This window comes from Colias philodice, chromosome 21 (genome assembly GCF_061535455.1).
Source record: "Colias philodice isolate Cphi_HAF_F1 chromosome 21, ilColPhil1 Martin Lab GWU primary, whole genome shotgun sequence".
NCBI lineage: Eukaryota > Metazoa > Arthropoda > Insecta > Lepidoptera > Pieridae > Colias > Colias philodice.
Genome location: NC_143106.1, coordinates 6,337,784 through 6,363,047, shown reverse-complemented (window position 1 = coordinate 6,363,047; position 25,264 = coordinate 6,337,784). Strand labels below are relative to the sequence as shown.

General features: G+C 32.3%; 2 protein-coding genes across 3 annotated transcripts in view; one reads left to right on the top strand and one right to left on the bottom strand.

Moving 5' to 3' along the window:
• Positions 1–25,264, top strand: part of Flo2 (flotillin-2) — a 236,811-nt gene that overhangs the window by 55,847 nt on the left and 155,700 nt on the right. The window lies entirely within an intron of this gene.
• LOC149478959 (glucose dehydrogenase [FAD, quinone]-like) lies at positions 644–25,106 on the bottom strand. Its single transcript, XM_089708730.1, has 5 exons — positions 25,026–25,106; positions 23,725–23,932; positions 21,329–21,439; positions 3,224–3,368; positions 644–2,210 (listed from the first exon to the last, which is right to left on the bottom strand). The coding sequence occupies exons 1-5, from the start codon at positions 25,052–25,054 to the stop codon at positions 844–846; spliced, it is 1,860 nt and encodes a 619-aa protein (XP_089564856.1). The 5' UTR covers positions 25,055–25,106; the 3' UTR covers positions 644–843.

Here is a 25,264-nt window from a genome sequence, read left to right as displayed (position 1 = left end):
TTTTCATCCACGCGACCAATTTCCCGAAGAAATTCTGGGAAAAATATTCATATAAGGATGTATTGTGGATTATTGACAAATTAATACATTTATTTAATTGTTATTCTTTATTCTTATTATTCTTAACTTACACGTGTACGGGTTGTTGACGTTGTTGTCTTCTCCATCAAAGTAAGATTTTGAGATAACAAAATTATAAAATTAAAAAATGTAGAATGTAATGTATGTCACCATCATTAAAAATGTAGGTAGTTTTACGCCTAATCAAGATATTCTTCGAACTAGACAGGAAATGTTTAAAAATTTATGTAATCAACATAATTATTATAATATGATTTACTTGTTTATTCTTAAACGCATTTTGTTTCTAGAGGTTGTCTATTGTCTTTCTAACCTTTGTGAGTATGCACAATTTAATATGGTCTCCTGCGTCATTATTATTGTATATTTTATTATGAACAATAACAACAGATCAAGAGGTGAGCTCTTGTTTACAAAAGTTAATATTTCTTTGTTTAGTTTGGTTACTTTAAATTTGATGGATTCAAGAGTTTAAAAAACATGCATTTGTACACATATTATTATAGGATATTACGTATATATATTACGATATGGATAATACGTTAGGAGAAAGAAATATGTATATTTTATGAATATCAAATAATTTATTGCAATAAATTAAGTTTATCTAAAACATTGGAAAGTTGAGACATCTCATATTCAATATTTCTTAAATATTTCGGTGTAAAAATCTGTAAGTTGACCAATAGGTAACATATAACTATTGACTTATGTATATAATTATATAAATTATAAATCATTTTCTTCATGACATTGTATCAACTATACTGGTATTCCCCAGTCCTCTTTGATCATATCGGCCGCTTTCTCAGCTATCATTAACGTTGGTGCATTTGTATGTGCGGCCGGTATTTTTGGCATTATGCTAGCGTCCACAACTCTAAGCTTATCTATACCATGAACTCTTAAACGAGAGTCCACTACAGAACTCGGATCCGTCGCTGGACCCATTTTATTTGTACCACAGTGATGATATATAGTATATGTCAACGTTTTCATTGCACATTTCCAATACGCATCCGAATCGAATTTATAACGAGCGCAAGGCGGTAAAGGTATATCATGTAACGTGCTATTAAAACGTTGCATCGCTTTAGTACGTGATAGTTGAATTATTTTTCGTATACCTTTTAAAACTACATTTGCGTCGTGTCCCCCATCCGAAAAATAGTTGGCGTAAATCAACGGTTTAACATAAGGGTCTTTATCTTGTAACATGATTCGTCCTCTGGATTTTGGAAGTAGAATCATCGGAAATACCATCCATGTGTCCCTATCAGCTATAGGGCCATAAACAATATCATTTACTTTGCTGTCTACATTAAAAGCCTTTTGATAATAATGAGATGATACAGTAGAGCCAGCAGTAAATAACAGCTCTAAATCAGGATGTCCATCGTCCTTATTGTCTGGGTCCTTAGTGTCGATAAATGCGAGAGCTTCAGTTCCAGTTGGTGCAGATAAAAGACCAGAATGTGTTGTGTAGTATTCCATAACACTTTCCGGGCTTAAAGCCCTCTCGCTACGAATAGAGTCGGTTGTGTTGATCACAAATGTTACCCCGCCAGACGCCCAATGATCTTGAAGATTATATCCTACAGGTAAATCCTGTATTGTAGTAATATTTTTTTCCGTCAGATGTTCTTTTGGACCAATGCCACTTATCATCAAAAGTTGCGGAGAATTTATTGCTCCAGCCGACAAGATGACTTCTCTTCTTGCTTTGATTCTATGTTTTTCTCCAGCCCTCTCAAATTCGACACCTAAAACCTTTTTGGTCCATTTGTCTATAAGGATTTTCGTCACCATTGCAAATTTCACCAAATGAAAGTTCTTGCGTTTTTTGATTGGGTGCAAATAGCCTCTGCTTGCACTGAATCTTGAACCATTTTTTAAAGTGAACTGAATCATGGAATACCCGATTTGTGTTTTTCCATTATAGTCGACAATTTTTCCACCTGTTTCTGTTCCTGCTTGTACAAATGCATCCGCAAGGCGAGTTCTATACCTAGGGTATTGAATTGTCATTGCCCCATTAGATGAATGATATTTTTTATCTTTAGCGATCTCAGGAATTTGCATATTTTCCAATTTCTTAAAATATTTCAACACGCTTTTGTAGTCCCATCCTGGAATAAAATAAAAGCAGAAAATTTATAACAGGTTTCTTTTTTAGTGAAATGGAAAAGGCAAATGATTTTTTTGTTGTAAAATGAATATTTTATTCTGATTTTAAACAGTTATCTATTTTTAATTTTCCTCTGCGTTTCAAGATTACATAATCTATAATTACTATTATTATAAAGCTGAAGAGTTTGTTTGTTTGTTTGTTTGTTTGAACGCGCTTATCTCGGGAACTACTGGTCCGATTTAAAAAATTATTTCGGTGATAGATAGCCCATTTATCGAGGAAGGTTATAGGCTATACATCATCGCGCTACGACCAACAGGGGTGGAGCTACGGGGGTGAAACCGCGCGGAGCAGCTAGTAAAAGATATTATTAGTACTAGTTTTATAGTTGTTTCAATATAAATGTAATCTTTTATTAGTATCTTAAATAGATCTTACTTATAATAATATGAATCATATTTCGTAATTGTACATATATATTTTGTACTAGCTTCCGCCCGCGACTTCGTCCGCGTGGATGTCGGTCTTCGCGTGGATGGTTTATTTCTCCATTTTGAGTAACTCTGACAATGAAATCTTATAAATATCTATTGGACCCAAATACGGCTATATAGGCCTATAATAATACGCAACGTGTGTTCGCGGTTCAACAGAACAACGTCTATGGATAAAACTGAAAAATTAAGATTAATTTTTTTCTACGTATTTTTCCAGGATAAAAAGTATCCTATTTTACGCCCAGGATAATAAGGTTTCATTATACCAAGTTTCATCGAAATCGAACCGTTAGTTTTCACGTGATGTCTTCACATACAGACAGACAGACAGACAGACAGACAGACAGACAGACAGACAGACAGACAGACAGACAGACAGACAGACAGACAAAAATTTTTTTAATCACATATTTGGGTTTGGTATCGATCCAGTAACACCCCCTGCTATTTATTTTTTCAAAATTTTCAATGTACAGAATTGACCCCTCTACAGATTTATTATATGTATAGATACCTGGATTGCCAGCGGCTGCCCAGCCATCATAGTCTTTTCTATTCCCTCTAGTATATATCATGGAGTGTAGGACGGATGATCCTCCGACAACTTTTCCTCTAGGCCAGTGGCAGCGTCCGCCCTCCATGCCCTTGCAGCCGGCCGCCTGTAATTGGTGAGGTCAATATTAATGATAATAAACTTTGCATAATGCTATGTGGTCCATACGCGGATGTCACATTGATCGGCTTTAGCCTGTCACGTATTTGCTGATGAGTAACGTAACATTTATAATGACAAAACCCATGGATTTCGGAAGTTGGCAATTAAGGGGGCGCATAAAGCAAAATAACCAATCTTCTATTAGATGATACGTGTAATATGCAAGATCAAATCTAAAAAATAAAATATATATCAAACTAGATGATATGTTCAACGATTCTGTTTAATCAAAAACATAAAATATTAAAATTTACTCGATAAAAAAAAATCACCAAGTTAGCTCTAATTTTCACACTTTTACGTTTTCTACTTGACATGGTAATACTTATTATGATTTTTTTTTCATAAACAATTATATTAATACATTTGCAAGATATTTGTCAGAGCATTTTGTGTAATTACTTTTAGTTTTGGTTTTATCTGCGATAAACCACTTTTGGCGCTCTTTTTTTCTCGAGATAAACGTTTGATTTTGTCACGATAAAAGTGGTTTATCGCAGATAAAACCAAAACTAAAAGTAATTAAACAAAATGCTCTGACAAATATCTTGCAAATGTTTTAATATAATTGTTTATGAAAAAAAAAACATAATAAGTATTACCATGTCAAGTAGAAAACGTAAAAGTGTGAAAATTAGAGCTAACTTGGTGATTTTTTTTATCGAGTAAATTTTAATATTTTATGTTTTTGATTAAACAGAATCGTTGAACATATCATCTAGTTTGATATATATTTTATTTTTTAGAGTTGGTCTTGCATATTACACGTATCATCTAATAGAAGATTGGTTATTTTGCTTTATGCGCCCCCTTAACGTACTGTTTGGCTATAGTGGGAAATACTATGCGTCGATGTTTGGTGACTCTTACTAGCAAGGTTAACAGATTCGCAAGGTTTTATTAGTCTATTGAGATTACCGGAAAATCTTAAATGGTATTAAGGTCTACACGTATTCGTAGAATATTTAATTTGTTTTGTTTATCAATCGATTATTAATAGGGATGTCATCCGTCCACTATAACTGCACGTGGCTACGCCCGCTATATAAAGAACTTAACAAATTATATACTAAAACCCTCCTCAACAACTATTCTATCTAGTAAAATAATTTCATCAATATCCGTTGCGTAATTTAAGAGATATAAGCATACATAGGGACGGACAGTTTTATACAATGAAGTGATATTGACCCCATCATATTTGCTGCATAAAAAATATTGAACCAATTCGAACTTTATTCAGTTGGAATGCTTTCTTTGTCATTCAACTTCCGCTCACCTTTAAGTGGTCGTCGTATAAAATATCACTAGCCGATTAATTCCTTCCTTATTCTTGCATATTGCCATATTGTAGCGGAAAAGGGACTGCCCTCTTGGCTCATCGTTTGTTTCAATTGTTCATTTCCTTGTCGCTTTTATAATATCATCGATTGAATTTTATTGAAGTGCAACTTCTTTAGGCGCGTTGAGACTTGCGAGTAAAATTTCACGGTCACGTCATGGAGTAAGGCGACGATTTTGGTACTTATGTTTGAATATTGCCAAAGAAGTTTCACATCTGACACGTGTGCTCGGCACCCACACTCCTTTTTTATATGTCGATTTTGTTTTTATGATTTCAAAATAAAATACGGAAGAAAGGAATAGAGCATAAATAATAACTGATTTAAGTAACAGAATTGGAGCATTGCATTGTAGTGAATGAATGTTTTTAATTTTTTTATAAGTTTGATAATGTAATATGGATCTGTGAAGTTAATAAATATTAACTTGGTTTTTATAGTTAATGTAGGTAGGCACAAAATCTTGTGTTTGCCATATCATCTATGAGTAATATCAAATTCAAACTTGAACTGCAATGATTTGCGAAATACATATATTTGACATGAATCAATAATTTTTTTTCCTATGTGTTTATTTAATATTACTCAATAAGAAAAACCTTAACTTCACTATTTCGTAGTATTGTAACTGAATGATTTTGGCATTACGTAGAATTGTATTTGTGTTTGCTCTTGAAATTTGCGTGATCATCCTGCACAAACATAATATGAATAGGCTTTATATTGGCTATAATTAATAAAAATAACAATAGTATAAAACAATTTTTTTTTATTTGCTTTTCGCTCACGATTCTGGACCTCATAGTTCCCGGATTTCCGGGATAAAAACTATTATGTGTCCCATCTCAGGTCTTAAACTATATTTATTATGTACCAATCATATACTTAAAATCGGTTCTATGGCTTAGGCGTGAAGTAGAGACAGACACACAGTGTTTCTGCATTTATTATAGGTATTACAAAAGTTGGTTATTTTAAAATATCTACTAAAATTCAATATATTCAAGCTTTGATGGAAATAACTGCTATTTACGATCTCGAACTCTTAAAATAGTTTTTTTCTACGGTTAGATATCCCCATAAATCGAACTTACTAGAAATCGCATACGAATTGGTACGCATTGACGTCACGAATATGCTAATATGACGTTTTGTGTCACTCTGACGTCACAATTGTGAATTTCCATTATTCATAGTATGATTAATTTTAAAAATAAACAGAGCTTTAGAAGTTTATCCAAGCTTTCCACTTAAACGAAGTCTAACAATGGATTACGTAGGTATGTTATATCTTATCGATGTTATGTTGATATTAGGTAAGTACATGTGTTTATTACATTATGTTGATGAATACTTACTAATATTTAAAATACAAACGTAGGTATGCTTGTCTGTTACCATTTCACAGGTAAGCCACTACCCGAATTTTTCTTGTGGTTTTGTCAGCGTGCTGTGTTATCATGTAAATATCATGTAAATGCATTTTATTATGCAAGATATTGGCTTAATAGTGGAGTGCCTGGAGCATTCAAAACTGTATAACCTCGGATTAGAGTTAAAGTGAATGAATTAATATGATCGATGTGGGATATTGTTTTTTAAATTGCAATGTTTACCCAATTTTATTTTGTGCACTCCATTGTTTCGTTGTTTAAAAAAAAATGTTATGAAAAATTAATGTTTGACCATATATTTTCACTTTAAACAGTATTTCTTTTTTTTTATTCGAGTAGACATATTATAGGAATATTTTTCAAAGATACCTGTGTATAAAAATAGCAGTAGGGATCTCGAACAGATAGAAAAACGTGGAGGCGTGGTGGCGGAGTCACAACTGCTATGTACAATGGAATTTCTCGGCCAGTTTAATTATAAATTAAACGTAGGTACTCCATTGAGTACATTTAAAAAATAAGGTAATTAATTACGACTAATGAAAATAAAAAAAAATATTAGTACAAAATCTGTTTATTTAAATACATTGCAATTACATTGCTGTCTACATAAAATATTTAGTTGAAATGATAATATCATCGTGAAAGCGTTCTATTAGTTGTTTTTTAATAGTTTTTTCTACCAGGATATGCTCTGTAGTGATGACGTTTTTCAACTCTTGCATGGTAAATTGGCAATCATCATTTTCTTCTATGTAGGTATTTGTATATTTGATCCATTGCTGCATCTACCATTCTTAGATTTATTTTCTTTTCACCATAACTGAGGTGAATTGAATTTTTCAGCAAATTATAACAATCCGAATGATATTTTGCTGCAAGTGTTTCTTAAGTCGGTTACACCAGAAATCCTTTTCTGGATATCTCGATAATAAATTCGTGATGGATTCATTCAAAGTTGAAGTGTTGATGTATGAAATCTGACTAAGCCGGCATTTTTTTGTATGGAGATACAAAGACCTCATCTACTCGAGAGAATGCCGCTGGGAGAAATTTGGACGAATTAACCCGGAAATTGAGAGTAGCAGAAGAAACCATTAAAATAATAAACTAGGGCATTCAGACGTTTAAAAGACAATTTTTTCCAGTGATGTCGCACTTGCAGTGAGCAACAGGGGGGGCCATTTTGAAAATTTATTGTAATTAAACACCTTGTAATTGGTTTTATTTTGTATGCATTAAAATTTTGTGCACTTACCACTTATAGATTTCAATTTTTCGAATGAAGCCTTATGAATAATAAAATGAAATATTCAGGGTAGCTACCTCATAGATAGAGTAAGTTTTTAAAAAGCCAAACGGATATTTTTTTATGCGATTTTATTTTTTACGGGCCCTTGAAGTTGTGAACATACTGGGTAATTTTATCTTTCTTGGCATTAAATTCTTATTTTTATTCCATTCAAAGATCTAACGATATTTAAATTTTACCATACCAAATTGGCAATTGAAAATCATGCATTTACCACCATAATTCACGTCACCATAAATCAAAATCTCTACGTACTCGGCGATAGGTGAAAATTTGAAAAAAACGTCATAACTCCGAAAATACGAAAAATCGCATAACATACATGGGGGTGATTCGGATAGCCCTCTATGTCCTCTACCTCCCAGCTTCAGTATATCACTACTTCTTGGGACACCCTCTATGGTCAAACATGAATTTTTCACAATAATTTGTTTAAACAATGAAACAATGGAGTGCACAAAAAAAAATGGGTAAACATTGCAATTTATAGTTTAAAAAACAATATCCCACATCGATCATATTAATTCATCCACTATAACTCTAATCCGAGGTGAAGACCCCCAGACACTATATTATAAATATTTTGTACCTTTTCGTTTAAGTAACGAAAAAAGCTCCGCCTATATGAGTGTGACCCTTTTACCGTTTGTTACATTTGACTGTTAAGGTCAATAAAAATCTATCATTGAATTACTTCTTGAATTAAGCTCCACGTGCCTTGAATAGTTTAATATTAATAAGCAATGACATAAGTACTTGTTTTTGTAAAACATTATTGTAAATAAGTTATAAAGTATTGCATGTAAATTCTCTATTAGCATAGATCAAGGTTAGAGAAGATATTGTATAATGAATTTATTTATTGAATAATACTCACATAAAAATTTTTTGAAGCAAAAAAATTTATCCATTGTGTTCAGAATTTTAAAAATGCATTTATATACCTATTTGAAATATATAGAACTAGGTTTCCGCCCGCGGCTTCGCCCGCGCAGTCAAAGAAAAACCCGCATACTTCCTGTTCCCGTGGGATTTCCGGGATTGCGTCATTTTCCCGGGATAAAAAGTAGCCTATGTCCTTTCTCGGGTATCAACATATCTCCATACCAAATTTCATGAAAATTGGTTCAGTAGTTTAGGCGTGATTGAGTAACAGACAGACAGACAGAGTTACTTTCGCATTTATAATATTAGTATGGATTAGCATTACGCCATCCAAACCAATATTCGTAGATGCTTCGGTAAAGCTTTATTGAAATACAACAATGCCCGGTTAGTTCCTTGTTTCAAATTGATTGTTAATACAGATATTTGTATTTTAATACATAGTATATATTATGTTATCTATATACTTAGAAAATACCTTATCTTATATAAAAATGAATCGCAAAATGTGTTGGTAAGCGCATAACTCGAGAACGGCTGAACCGATTTCGATAATTCTTTTTTTATTATATTCCTTGAAGTACGAGGATGGTTTTTATGTAGAGAAAACGTAAACATGTACCACGGGCGAAGCCGGGGCGGACCGCTAGTGTTATATATAAATGTTAATACAGCTTCAGTCAATTTCCTTAACATATTTACATGCAGAAATAATAAAGAATAATTAAACGTCTATCCTACGACTAAATACTAAATTATCGGCAGTACTAGACTAAAGTATGTTTTTTTAAGCTGTTGATTACGATGAGTAAGTTTCTTATAGGTAAAGGTATAGTAAGGTAAAGTATTTGGTTTTATAATAAAAGATACATTTTAATACGCATAAAGACATGGGTAATAAACATTACTTTTAATGCAAATAAATAAATTAAACATCAAAAAGTTCAACATTGGCTTTGAAACCAGTATGAAGAGTCAGCGAACTTTCCCTTGGTGTCCGAAAGAAATGTAAATAAGTATTGTAAATGTAACACAACGAGCTTTTATAAAGATTGAAAAACGAGCCTTCATCTTTTATTCGTATATAAATAACTAGCTGCGCCCTGCGGTTTCACTCGCGTGACTCTACTCCTGTTGGTCTTAGCGTGATGATATATAGCATATGGCCTTCATCGATAAATGGGCTATCTAACACCGAAAGAATTTTTCAAATCGGACCAGTAGTTACCGAGATTAGTGCGTTTAAACAAACAAACTCTTCTGTTTTATAATATTAAGTATAGATTTAAAAACTTAGCAACGGCTAAACTCCTATCGTCTATGTTGAATGATGTTTACGGATGTATATATCTATTTAATTCAGCAAGACTTAATTCGGAGTAAAAAATACTTAAAAGGAATTACGACGGACAAAACCAAAATTCGGTGGTAACATTTTTTCAGACCTTGAAATTAATACTAATGAAAGATCAACATCGTGATGCTATTAGGGTTCCGTAGCCAAATGGCAAAAAACTGCAGAATAAATACTGAATACTGATACCTATAGAATTGTTTGCGCGAGAGACATTTCCAAAATGCTGAAATGCGTCCCCATGTATCTTCTAAAATAAGAGAATGATAAAAACTCAAACAATATTTAATGTACCGTATAATTTTACACCGAAAATTGGTTTTGAGATCTAGTAAGTACTATTTTTAATACGTAAATCATAAATCACAATTAACCTCTCATTGAATCAACATAAATATAAAATAAGAAATTAAAGTTACGAGTTACGACACATAAAAACAGGTTTGTACGGAACCCTCGGTGCGCGAGTCCGACTCGCACTTGGCTTGTTTTTGTATCTAAAAAGTACCTAAGCACCGTTACTATGGATAAACCAAAACACTTTATCTCTTTAGAAGTACGGTGCACAGAAAAAACCCACACAAAATAAGGTACCTACGTCAAATACTCAAATTAAACCCCTTTTTTCTGCGTTTTCTTTCATTAGATTGATTGTATGGATGATTGATGGCTGAAATTCATTATTTAGTTCTTTAACAGTATGACGTAAACAAAAAATACTTATTATTAAGTCTTAATAATAATTATTCGCAGATGAGAGCTTTTTCAAATTCAAGTGTTTTCATTTTGTTGTATATCTTATCAAAATTGGATATAAAATGTACGTGAGAGGATGTGTTTTGAATTATTGTATATTCTTTATTACTTTTTTCTTAAAGTAGCGTGCCCCGGTAAAACCAGAAAAAAAAAACAAAAAACAGGGTTCAGTACCACCATGAAATTATGCACCTTTTTTAAACTCTACTATACTCTTTATCAGATACGTAAATTATGTATCGTTAATATCTCTTGAAAACTTTTGAATTCATACTTTCTTGAAATTCTCAAAAAAACGTGCGTAGATGATACCGGAAGGAAGTTAGCGCGGAAAGTTTTTTTTTTATTATTATTAATATCTCAAAAAATTGCTCCTTAAATGCTCCATCAAAATCTGTAATTGCTCCACTTCTATAATTATTAGTTTATTTATAATTAATTTAAAAAAAAATCCAAATACTGAAAACTTGATTTCCCTATAGAATGAAAAATATTCACTTTTCATAAAAAAAAATTTTAACAAAAAATTGCTCCCGATTTGCTCTATCAATTACAAAAAAAAATATTTAATTTTGATAATTTTTACAATAATTAACTGAAAAACTATGTTTGCATAGTTAACTACCTACTGCGCTGTGACGTCATCAATTGTCGTTGCGACGCATAAGGGCCTTATTTACATGTATCAGCATTGCAGCGATATCTATAGACCTTAATGTTTATGTTTTCTTATTTATATAATTTACTAGATTTCCGCCCGCGACTTCGCCCGCGTTTTCAAAGGAAAACCCGCATAGTTCCCGCTAACGCAAACGATAGCAACTTGACACCGAATCATGAAACAAGCGACTGAAACACAAATTAATTAAATATAAATATTTCAGGACAGTTTTCACACACGGCACAATCTGGATCCCATACTTAGCTTTCGCTTGTGTTATGGAAACCAGATGGCTGATAAACATACATATATAATTTTAAATAAATACTTATATAGATAATTAACACCCAGACACAGAGCAAACATCTATGTTCATCACACAAATATTTGCCCCGCGTGGGAATCGAACCCACAACCTCTGCCTTGGAAGGCAGGGCCACTACCAACGCCAACCGGTCAGTCAAAGTAATTAAAAATTACTTGAAGTTTTAATATTACGAATAAATGTAATATGCGAGTTTAGGGATGGGTAGGGAAATGTTTATAAACATACCTATAATAAGAATGATTTTAAATACATACAATAATATCTGTTCCTTTCAACTTACGATGAAATGACATTAATAAGTTTATATAAGTTTTATGCTGGGAATAATATTATTATTTAAAACTAGCGGTCCGCCCCGGCTTCGCCCGTGGTACATATTTCGCAATAAAAGGTAGCCTATGTTCTTTCTGAGAGTCTAAAGATTATCTGTGCCAAATTTCATCAAAATCGGTCCAGTAGTTTATGAGCCTATTCATTACAATCAAACAAACAAACAAAGTTTTCCTCTTTATAATATTAGTGTAGATTTACCTTATGTTGCTATTTATACTCTAAGAATATCTATGCGACATATTTTAATTATTGAGTTTCATCTAGCAAATGTTGAAAGGAACAGATATTATTATGTATTTAAAATCATTCTTATTATAGGTATGTTTATAAACATTTCCCTACCCATATTAAAACTCGCATATTACGTTTATTCGTATTATTAAAACTTCAAGTAATTATTAATTAATTTGTGTTTCAATCGCTTGTTTCATGTTTCGGTGTCAAGTTGCTATCGTTTGCGTTAGCGGGAACTATGCTCGATGGAACTATGCGGGTTTTCCTTTGAAAACGCGGGCGAAGTCGCGGGCGGAAATCTAGTAAATTATATAAATAAGAACATAAACATTAAGGTCTATAGATATCGCTGCAGTGCTGATACATGTAAATAAGGCCCTTATGCGTCGCAACGACAATTGATGACGTCACAGCGCAGTAGGTAGTTAACTATGCAAACATAGTTTTTCAGTTAATTATTGTAAAAATTATCAAAATTAAATATTTTTTTTTTGTAATTGATAGAGCAAATCGGGAGCAATTTTTTGGTAAAAATTTTTTTTATGAAAAGTGAATATTTTTCATTCTATAGGGAAATCAAGTTTTCAGTATTTGGATTTTTTTTTTAATTAATTATAAATAAACTAATAATTATAGAAGTGGAGCAATTACAGATTCTGATGGAGCATTTAAGGAGCAATTTTTTGAGATATTAATAATTAAAAAAAAAAAACTTTCCGCGCCAACTTCCTTCCGGTGTAGATGATACTTTACCGTTATCATCGATAGCTCAAAATGCGTAAAAGGAAATATTATGATGGTTTTATAAATGCATCCTCGTGATAAATATTTGTGTTATATGAATACAAGTGCAATATGTTTGTTACAAACATATGGACACACATGTATTGAACTTTTTTAGGGACCCCGTTGGCATGTCCAGAGTACCTACAGCTAGTTAGAAATATATTATCATGTTTGGGTTAGCTGCAAATTTAAAGAATACAATAAAATGCTATTTCGCTTATATTATAAAATCGTTTAGTGTATCATGAGGTAAATCTTAGTGATTTATATCGAGGATCGGGTCACGGCGTTGTGGTAGCCGTGATGGCATCTTTCGTGTACTGTATGTTGGAACTAATCTATCTCCTTGACTTGGTGTAAGCTTGTATTTTTACATTTATATCTAAAGTACAATAATAATATTGAATGGTAAAGTTTTTACTTACTTATAATATTTTGAAATAGCTAACTATGAAACTTAAGATAGGTATAGGTACATGTTTGAATAAATTTGTATGACGAACAAACCATGTACCTACTGCATAATATCGATTATGGATACATATGAAATAAATATTTTCTTTGTGTTCATTATAGCATCGTCTTTTGATCTTCAGCAAAGTCCATGGAGTGAATTGGCACATCTTTACAGGCGAAGCCGGGTTACGCAGCTAGTTTATTATAAAAATGAACTGTTAAAGATTACTTCATTTTATTTAAATTTAAATCCTCTTAGCTAATAGAATGATTGCTATTTGCTATTACGACTGCATTTGTTTGACTTTTCCTCGATATAATAAGGTACTCGAGCAGAATTTTAATGGGAATCGAGATCGCTTCTGACCCTATGGTTGCCTTGAACGGTGGCACGTCCTGAATCCTAATTCACCATCATGGTTATACTTAGTATTTGATAATATGTATATTGATACTTGTTTCTTTCCTTTCTAAAGTTTAGTATGATTTGACGCGATCTGTGACGCATTTTTGGGATGAACTACTTATTAAAAACAAAACTATATAGGTTTGTATTTTCATATTAAATATTTATTTGAAAATACATAGCTCTATTAATATCAAAGCTCTATAGTAGGGGAGCCCAAGAGGGGATTTTGGGATTTACTCGAGCGCGTCAGATTACTATAAGGGACGGTACCTTAGCTATTCATTAGTACCTCTAGTCAATATGAGCAGTTATGGTTGGTGGGTGCGCTCAGGGGCCCCGCTGGAAAATTTGAATAATCCATAATTTCCTAAGGTTGAGCTCGAATCGTCAGATTAGCGAAATGGGGACTTCTTATATTGTAATTAACCCCCCCATATATTAATCTGACGCGCTCGAATAATATTACTAAAAATTTTTACCCTTTCTTCATAGCGATTAAATCGCCACTTAAATCGTCAGATTAACGTATACTTTTTTTCAGTGACGTCCTGGAGCATGCAAAATATCAATATCTAACGCGCTTGAGTATTTCCAAGCCAATTTTTTTCTTTTTTAAATTAAAAAAAATCAAAAAACCCTTCCCCACCGCTAAAAGTGAAAACATTATAGGACCTTTTTTTCTCGCTATGGTCTAATCTACCAATTCTAATAGGTTCCCGTGACGCTCGAGTAAATCCACATTTAGCATCCTGGGCTCCCCTACTACTATGTATGTTCTCTTAAATGAATATTAATGTTAGATAATTAAATTTACGCGCTCCTTGCGTTTCGACGTAGCAAATATTGTTTAAAAGATGTTAGAGAATCACATTTAGAAAATGGGATTGACAAGACTCCTACGTTATAAGACATATAGTCAATTCAATTCAATATGAACACATGTCAATTCTAATTAATTTAGAATTTGGAAAAAAAGACAGATTTATCGATCAAGTGAATAATAAATACTTAATACCGCTTGTCTAGTTTTATTTTAGTCGATATTCCCAAAGGGTAAAGTGGTAGTGACCCTGAGTTGAGTGAAAGAATGTGACTTCGATCTTCAGTTCTGTAGCATAAATAACCATTATCATCATTTCCACGCATCAATTAAAATAAATATTTTTACCGCTTGTTTTACTCAATTTCTGCTTTCCATAGAATAAAATTGTTTATCCTTTTAGGGCCGATTTTTCAATGCTTGGATAAAACTTATTCGTCGGATGATGCATAAAACTACCATGTTAAAAATGTATTCTAATTGCCCGTATTTGACAGTTTACGTGTCATTTTAATATTATCGTGTAATACTTTATTGGACGGATAAGTTTTATCCTGTGGTTTTATCAAAGCTTGAAAAATCGGCCCTTATAGGTTTATTTTCTATCATTCGGTAATATTGGAAGAGAATAATTATACAACCATTCAAATATAGTAATATGTAGGTACTATTGTATTCTGAATTATATTATCTGTTGTAATATGATGCTAATTGATAAAGCAAGAAAGTTTTGATATAGCGCTTACGTGCTAATTTAAATCGCAGACACGAATATAAATACCGGCACAATAGGTGATAATTCTAATGTTTATTTAATAAATAAAAATTGCATATTATTTATGGTTTGTGTTGACTAAACATTACTTATAAGTAAGTTCATTTTTAAGTTTTGTTGGATGATTTGTTTATCTTATATATGTCAATCAGCATTTTAAATAGGATCAAAATTAGGAAATATGCTTAGAGCTAGCGCGCAAGAGCAATTTTTGTCTCCGCAACAATTTTGTCTCTCCCATCAACTCTATGGGCAAGTAAGAAAGTGCGCGCACGTAGCGACGCAACTCCCCATAGAGTTGATGGGAGAGACAAAATTTTTATAAATAAAAGCGCCTTCTTTAAATTTCTTGCTTTTAATTGTTTAAAAAAATATTGTTTTTATACGCACGAGGAAGTATTTGCTATTTGAAGTAAAATGGTACAGTTTTATAATATTTCCAAATTTTTACAGTGTGAAGGTCAATGACATACAGTTAGATAGAAGGTCCATCTGATTATGAGAAAACGCGTTAATTTATTCAAAAAATTACGTATATTGTTATAAAAGTAGCACAGTGGTAATGAGTAATATACCTTATTTGATTTTTTAATGTGCAATTTTTATGGATACATATATGTAAATGACTGAAATCAAGATATGTTGTAAAGAATTTTGTATCGGAAAATATTAAAGTCCTAAGATGGATTTTGGTAACGAATTGAGTTTTATAAATAGCCGTTGGTAGGTACACAGCGATAGATGAACATAAGGTTTCTGTAATTGGATAGATTAGTAGATATGTGTATTTCTATCTCATAATCATAATTTTTTCTATTTTTAACTTATGTAGGTTTATGAATCTTCATCATAAAAAAAAATTAACGATCAACAATAATTATGTACGGAAAATGTAATTTAAAGAATAATGCGATTAAAAATACTCTATTTTTCTTGTCGTGACACAAGTAAAATATCGTAGGTAATTTTTACAAACTATTTTTTAATGAAAATTATTGTTTTCCATACAAAAATGAGCATCTAAAATAAATCCTAGAATTGCTTATTTTTAACCAAAATGGTATTGTATTAATTAAAAAGTTGGGAAAATGAATACAATAGGATTTATAATTAATTGTTGATACACATTAGATAATAAGAATTAACTTTAATTAAAGCTAAAACAGTTATACTTTAAAAGATACACCTTTTGCCTTTTATGAGGGTGCGGTAACTACTTGAATATGTATGTGTGTGTGATCCATTTTATGTCACGGTACTGCGTACCGCGGCGGTTGGCAGTGAAGCCCTACGAGGTACGGACCGTTCGACCGCGCGGTCGGGCGGTGTATGTGTGAACGTATGTACCTATCAACGGATTTAATAGAAGCCAATGCAACTTGAGAACCGCTTCACCGCCAACCGCGGCGGTACGCGGTACCGTGTGTTAATCGCCTAAAAGTGTTGTTTTGTCTTCGTTAAGGTCTGTAGACACTGCCTGTTTTTATCTTATTTTTGGCTATTTTATAGTTCTTGTGAAATGATTAAGTTTTTCATTCGTTTTGTCTGTCAATGTCCGGGTCAATCACGTATAGTCACCTACTGGCAATCAGTAGGATGTTTTTATTTTCATTAGCCGTTCGAGGTTTTATTTCTTAGTATGTACTTACTTAGTGGTATTTAAGTGTATCTACGATAACTGTTTTAACTTGTCTTGTTCTTAATTGCACCTCGTTTATTAAAATTATGTTTAATTTCTACCTCTTAGCTCTGCCTTTTTTGTAGATCCAAAATATAGGTATGTATAATGTAAAGATCTAAAGGGTAATGAGTTTATCTATATTGTGTACAGCCAACTTCTGTTTAAGGAAGGCAAGTTTCATATTATTATCTAACCTAAGGCTGTATGTTATACCTACTAGGTATGTATCAAATCAAATCAAGAGCTTGCATATTAATGAGTGTTATATGCAAAAAGACACGTACACTATAACCTTTTTCGGTTTCACCCGCGATGAACCTCGTCTATCGAAACATGCTGGACATGACGGACATCACGTAGACCCATGTATAATTTTCACCTTTGTTATTGATTAGGACAAAAAGCTATACCGTTAATCCTTTTACTAATACCTGTTATAAGATCGCTCTGTACTTTTTGTGATAGAGGTTGTTGTGAGTAGCTATGTAGTGTGAAACAAGCGATTTTCATTTATTTACATTTACGTTTAAATGCGACCGTAAATTTTGGCAAGAATGGACGGATTGAAGTTTGTTAAGTTTGTTCTATAACGTGAAAACGGCTGAAAGGATATGGATGAAATTTAGACTATTTTTAATTTTAATCGGGGCACACCCCGGACACTCCATACAAAATGATCGTTTTGACAGTCACACTGTAGAGACTGCAAATGTGTGTGTTAACGCTTTATGGTTGGCACATTTGTGACTAGCGTAAAAAAAAATTCGCGTTTTTCTGATGAAATACATCCGTAAACAGCACAATATCTAACCATTTTCTACGAAAAACGATAATCACAAATCCAAAATAATAAAATTACTTTAAGTCAATTTGATTAATGTTGTCAATCTTCGTTGCGTATTGTCCTTACAGAAAAATATGGCCCATTTTATGTCTGATCGCGCGGGGGTGAGGTAAGTTTAATTTTGGCGGGAGGCGGAGAGTGTCCGTTCTGTAGCGTTAGCTACTATTATGTATTCTGTGATCGGGGTACGATGCCATTTTTTTTTGTCATGTGGTGTTTCTCAAGCGTGTTAGCCAGAAGGGCTTCTACATTTTAACGCGGACGCGGTGGTGAACTGAAGGTTCACCCTGGTAGCGACATGCACAAGGGCGTCCCCCTTGACGGGGATCTCGAACCTCGGCTTGGGCTGTCGCTTGAGTGGAGGAGGCCAGAAGGGCCCTAATCGATGATCGATCGATGAAATCGATAATACGATGCCAGTGAAGCCATGATTAGATTGATTAGAAAATAATATTTCATGATGGTTTATTCTCAAATGTCTAACCATAACATATTTTGTATAATGATGATGATACAACAATATTTAGTTCCGTATTTGTTTATATAAAAATTAAAGCATGAAACCCAATGAAAATTATCTTGAAGCAATAAATATTAAAGTTTTGTGGTCAAGTGTTCCGCGTATCTCGCCTTATTTAAACAACTCATGGTAAGAAGTTTGGATTTCAAATCAATATATATTATTTAAAAAATGAGCAATCTGTCCCATAAATTTGATAGCTTTGCGGTCTAATACCGGAACTGTTTTTGTAAAATGTATAAATGACTATATATTTTATATATTGAATTAATTAAATTTTAAAAAGGTAATCGTCGAGGTACCTTAATGAAAGAAAAAAACTTATTATTGAAGAAAAACCGTTTAGTCAAAATGATTGCGTCCATCTTTATGATTCGATTAAAGTTATTGAAATATTTTGGTTTTGAGAAAGTCTCTCTATATTTTTTAATTTATTTCAAAGTAGAGATTGAAAATAATCGTCTTTTTTGAAAATATCCGTTGAAACATGAAATATTCATAAATTGTAACGTTATAGGTAGTTATAGTCTTTATTAAAACTTAATTACGATCTAAGAATACATAGATTAGTTCCTTAAAAATGAGAGGTACATACATACACGTGTAATAAACGGTTTAAACACACGGAAAAGCATTAATTTTGAAATTTTTGAACATTAATAGTAGCATTAATGTGCGTATTTATAATTAAAATTTAATTATCATTGAGGGAAAAATATTTTATAAGAGATTATTAAGAATACACTTAAAATGTAATCTACATACAATTTGATCTACTCTATAAAAATAAGTCGGGTTTTCCTTCCTGACGCTAACTCCAGAACGCGCGAACTGATTTCCACGGTTTTGCATTCGTTGGGAAGGTCTCGGGCTCCGTGAGGTTTATAGCAAAGAAAAGGTGTCCCTGGTGGCGAAACGGAGTTCGCCCGGTTTGCTGGTTTATTTGTAAAGTTATTATTTTTTTTAATTCTTTATTAAAAACGTAACATTAGCTGTAAAAATTTTATCAATTCTGTCATTTTTTTCAGTTCAGTGTTAATGTGGAACCAAAGGAGAATTATATAATCTTATTACTATTTTCCGTTTTATTTTTAAATATAATTGTAATTTATATTGCTAATAATAAACGGGTATCATCGTCTGTTGTATTTATGTTTTATACTTAACTAGCTTACCGCCCGCGGCTTCGCCCGCTTCGTCTAAAACCTAATAAATTATATACTAAAACCTTCCTTTTGACTCACTTTATCTATTAAAAAAACCGCATCAAAACCGTTGCGTAGTTTTAAAGATTTAAGCATACAAAGGGATATAGGGACAGAGAAAGCGACATTGTTTTATATTATGTAGTGATGATTACAAAGTTAATTATAAAAAGAGCTGGATCGATTTTCATAGTTTTTATGTATACGGAAGCTATAAAAAACTAGATATAGATTAAGATTATAACGAGATAATATACGCGAATAGTTTGAACTGAAATATCAACATTAATATTTTACTTCTGTTTTTACTTTTTACATGCTTCGTCGATTTTGAAGCGCGTTTAACCTTCTTTGACGTAATAAAATTAAAATATATTATGTGTATTATAAAAAGACGCACCTACATGTATTTAGTAGATTGAAAATTTGGAATTTTTTGTGTGTTTAAGTTGTTTTATTTTTTCAAAGCACCATTGTTGGGCTATGATATAAAAAAAATCCAATTTGCTGTATCATCTAAATAACCACGTAAGGTGTAAACATATTGGTTTAAATAAAAGGATGCTTAGTAAATAAAATTGCACTTATAACACTTCTTTCCAATTATTTATATTTGACTCAGTATTTTATGAACACTGAATAAGCCCCAAAATAATACAAAAAAGAACATAAATAAATAAATAAAAGCGCACTCAAATTATTATTATAAAAAAAATTTAAAATCTTGCATATTATGAATGAGTTTAAATACGAAAATAAACAGCTATTTTCAATTTCGTTAAAATAAATTTACGCTTACAATCGATATAAATAGACCTACAATATTACTTGATAGTTGATACTATTTTTATGCAAAAAGCCAGTTTTCGCTTTAGACTCGTTGAGAAATATGAATATAATCTCTATTCATTAATAATAACTTAATTTATTGGAACAAGTTATTTCTATATGACAAAAGTATTTTTTTAAACCCACTTTATGTCGAGATCCATTGATCCTGACTTCGTTAGTGTCAGTCATTTATTGTAGGGTATAATCTTTTTGGAAATATCTTTAGCAAAAAAAAAATTGGTTGTCTGTAAAGTCGGTTTACTGACGATAGTTGAACGTGACAACGTCCGATTGTGCTTCTTTGTCGCTCATTCCGCGCTCTCGCTTGCACATGAAGCCTTACATGGAACGCCTCAGAGCGAGAAAACGCCGCATGAGTAGTACATTCTATCTCGATGGCATGAGTCATGTTTTTTCGTGCGTGTAGCCGGCCCTATCGAATTATAAGACGTTGTCACGTCAAAAAGTGAAATATTTCAAAGAGGATCTGTATGTATGTACTTCCATACACACCATATCAGTTTGAATTAAAAAACGAGCACACGTGTCAGAAGTGAAACTTCACTGGAAAGATTCAAATATACCAAAATCGTCGCCTTAGGTACTCTATGACGTGAACTTGAAATTTTACTCTCAACGCGCCTAAAGAAGTTTCACTTTAAATGTATTTTAACTACATACTTAATAATGTAATCTATATCTAAATTTTATCAAACATACCCGAATTATTTTAAGTTTAGTTTTCCCAAAATTTTATTAAGAAATCTTTATAACTCATCCCAGTTGTTTTTCAAGTCATCATTATCATCATGTTCCCTGCAGCATGTTAACTGCAAACTGCAAAGACACGGGCCGCCTCCTATGAAGACATAGTCTTTCCAGTACTTCTTACCCTTGTCCCTGCAGGACACGGGCCTCCTATGAAGACATAGTTTTTCAAATATGTACATGTTATTTAACTTTAATAAATCAATTACCTGTGGCTCAGTACTATAGTTCCAGTTCGCTTCAGTGAACTGTATCAAGGTAGCAAGTAAAGGGATGTCCATGAAGGAGAGCTCTGGTCCACCAGCCTCGATCAGCAATACCTGAAAAATTATTCGTTTATAGATTGCCTACAAAATGCTTTATGTAGGTTCTTCATTCTTCACCGATTTTCAAAACAAATTGAAAATCGGTGCAGTAGTTTTTGAGTTTACCACAATGAGACAGACAGATGCGACGTATTACTATGTTTTATATATATGTATTACATATTATGTACTGATTAAAATTATTTAGATAGGTATTGATCGTATCGTTCTCCGTATTTCAATTTCAGCGCCAAGAAGTAGAATTTATATTGTTTTAGAAAATGTGATAAACTATATTTCATACACTATAATAATAAATATATATATCAAAACATGTACAGTTCGTGAATCACGGAAAAATCGTAAATGTAAAACGACTCGGTTTTCAAACGGCGTTTTTAGGGTTCCGTAGCCAAAATGGCAAAAACGGAACCCTTATAGTTTCGTCATGTCCGTCTGTCCGTCTGTCCGTCTGTCCGTCTGTCACAGCCGATTTACTCGGAAACTATAAGTACTACAGTGATGAAATTTGATGGGAATATGTGTTGTATGAACCGCTACAAAAATATGACACTAAATAGTAAAAAAAAGAATTGGGGGTGGGGCCCCCCATACATGTAACTGAGGGATGAAATTTTTTTTTTCGATGTACATACCCGTGTGGGGTATCAATGGAAAGGTCTTTTAAAATGATATAAAGTTTTCTAAAAAACATTTTTCTTAAAGTGAACGGTTTTTGAGATATCAGCTCTCAAAGTCGTAAAAAGTATGTCCCCCCCCCTCTATTTTTATAACTACGGGGTATAAAATTCTAAAAAAAATAGAGGTGATGCATGCTAATTAACTCTTTCAACGATTTTTGGTTTGATCAAAGTATCTCTTATAGTTTTTGAGATAGGTTGATTTAACTGTAATTTATTATATTTGCTGCTACGGAACCCTTTGTGCGCGAGCCCGACTCGCACTTGGCCGGTTTTTGTCTCTGATTCTAATCTTACTATAATATACACACTTGATTTCAAAGTTAACGATATTCTTATGTAATGTAATTAATTAATATTTTTTGTTAAGGCTAACAATAGAACAGATATGTATTTTAATTGAACAATAAAAAAAAATCTCAGACTACGTGCTTGGCGGATTTTTACTGGTATATATTTTGCGTGATTAAAAAAATAACTTGTTACATTACAATAAAGTATTATGACATTTATTAGTTTTATTAAGAAGTCACAAAATGATGGACTTAAATAGATATAGACTAAATATAAGAAAAGTCATTAATCTATATATATAAAACTCAAAGGTGACTGATATAGTGATCTATCAACGCACAGCCCAAACCACTGGACGTATCGGGCTGAAATTTGGCATGCAGGTAGATATTCGGACGTAGGCATCCGCTAAGAAAGGATTTCCCGAAATTCTTGCGGGAATGGGGAAAAACGGGGATGCACGTACAAAGTCGGGGGCGGAAGCTAGAGTCTAATAATGCTTTGCTTTACATTCTAACCAAAAAATAACATAGTCTGTGAAGGCCTAGTGTTTCATATTCTTAAAATATATGTTGCAATAGAGTTCAAAAACATATGATAAATATAACAACCTTGTTTTCAATAGTTATTTATATCCGAGGCCAATACGAAACAAGGGGATTTCTGAGGTTGTAAAATAGGGACATTGGACTACTGAAGGACGGTATAAATGTAATGTGAAGTTCATTGTCACACAGTAAATGAAAATAAACTACAATAAACATGGATATGGGTGACCTTTAAAGACAAGTAATGGGTGGCTCTAGATCCTGGTTAAGGATTAGGTACCTACTCGTTTAGTTCAATAGTTGCTATAGTCACAACAAGGCGCCTTATCTGGTCTAGATTTTGCTTACACGTTCATTCTTTGATAAATATGTATTACCTGTACTTCTTTATTTTGGTTAAAGCAAATTAATAATGAATTATTATCCATCACAAATTTATTTTGCACTGTTAATTATAAATGTAGACATTTTACAGTGAAAGAGACGAAACACTGATATAAGTAGAGATTTGATTGTGAATATAGATCTTCTCATGTGAATGACATTATACCACGGTACCTAGAATAGGCTATTAGAATAGCCTAGAATAGGCTATTCTAGGTACTCTCTAGGTATACTATTAATTGGCTTATTTCTAAGAAAAGATAATCAAGAAGATAAAAAGCCCTTACTTTTCTAAATATATCATCGAAGTATCTAACTTTTGTGTAGAATCAAACACGAGAACACTTTACAAGTAAAGTAAATAATATCAAACCTTAAACTTTTTGACTTCTGTCAACCGATTGGCCAGCACGCAACCGGCGGATCCTGCGCCAATGATGATGAAGTCATACTCTGCGTTCAGAACCTTGGTATCGGGCGGTTCGCTGGACAAAGAATCTGATACATCGTGGATTAAACCGGTGAAAGCGCTCAGTATATCGCCTCCCGTTCCTGTAGATAATAGCAGGAGGCTGAGGACACTGCAAAAGTTTTATTAGATTTTATTAGTTGCACCTGTATGTTTGTAAAATTGTAAGCTTGTGTTTATGTGTTACCGATTCATGTGAGTCCAATTTTGTACACTTATGATAATGGTGATAATACAATGATTTCATGATGTATCTTATTAAAGCGTGTTTTCTAGTTTTTTTTAATTATTTTATTTATTTTGTCTAATTATATTGCATGATATTTTGTAAAGATCCAGTGTTGATTATTGTTTTTTTGTTTAGAATAAAAAAAAACCGCTATATTACACAAGGAAGATGTATGTGAAAAACCTTTGTATTTTGACTGTCTAATCCGTTGTCGAGAAATAATTATTCTTTCGTGTTAAATTACAGGTACAATGATTTATAAAGAACTAACTCTTGAAATACGAGAATCGAATTTTTTGATGTAATGGTACCGCATTAATGAATCTACGTATTAGGTACTGATTTACTAAAGGCTAAAGCGAATGATCAATGCGTGTACCTACTACAGTGTTAGACATTAATTAATAATTATTTGTGCTATAGACTACAAAATAGAGAAAATATCTATTACATAATAATACACATGTTATCAAATATATGAAGGCAATATAAAGTTTGCTCTAAACCACAATTAACTTTAATCACGCCTATTGTTTTCAGTGTAAGATCCCACCAAGCATGAAGCTTGCTTTGAGAAAATTCCATCTGGATTCGTTTTCGTGCGTGCGCGTTTGTGTGTTCTTTTATATGTTTTCACTCTTTTTTATAATTCATAGTTTTATACTTATTTTATATAAAATTTTCCGGAATTAATATATCCATGAATTCTAAAGAATTAAAAAAAAATGAAAAGATTGAAAAATCTAATCGGTGCGGGATTAAATGTGCCCGCGCTTTTGTATTAAAAAAGAAATTAAACACATTGAAAATATTCATACTCATCAGAATATGAAACTATTCCTCGTATAAAAATAATTATAAATAAGTTAATACCTTTCCACTAAGACATAAAAAATTGATAAAAACGATAGGATCGATATACTGTAGCATTCTTATTTTATCCAGTAAGAATATTATTATTCTTTAAATTATATACCTTAGCGTAACGACGGAGTTGTACTGCATTTCAATGTGTAATTAATATTTTAATAAAATTAAAACGAATTAAACACAATGTTCACTCACTAAATAATAACTGTGGACTGAACTTCTTGCTATTAATTTGTACCATTAAAATGTATGAAGATTCATAAAAAAGGATACATTGAAATAAATAAATAAATAATCGCCACTGTTTCATTTTTTCTCAAATATTATGTAAAATAAGTTGTGTTA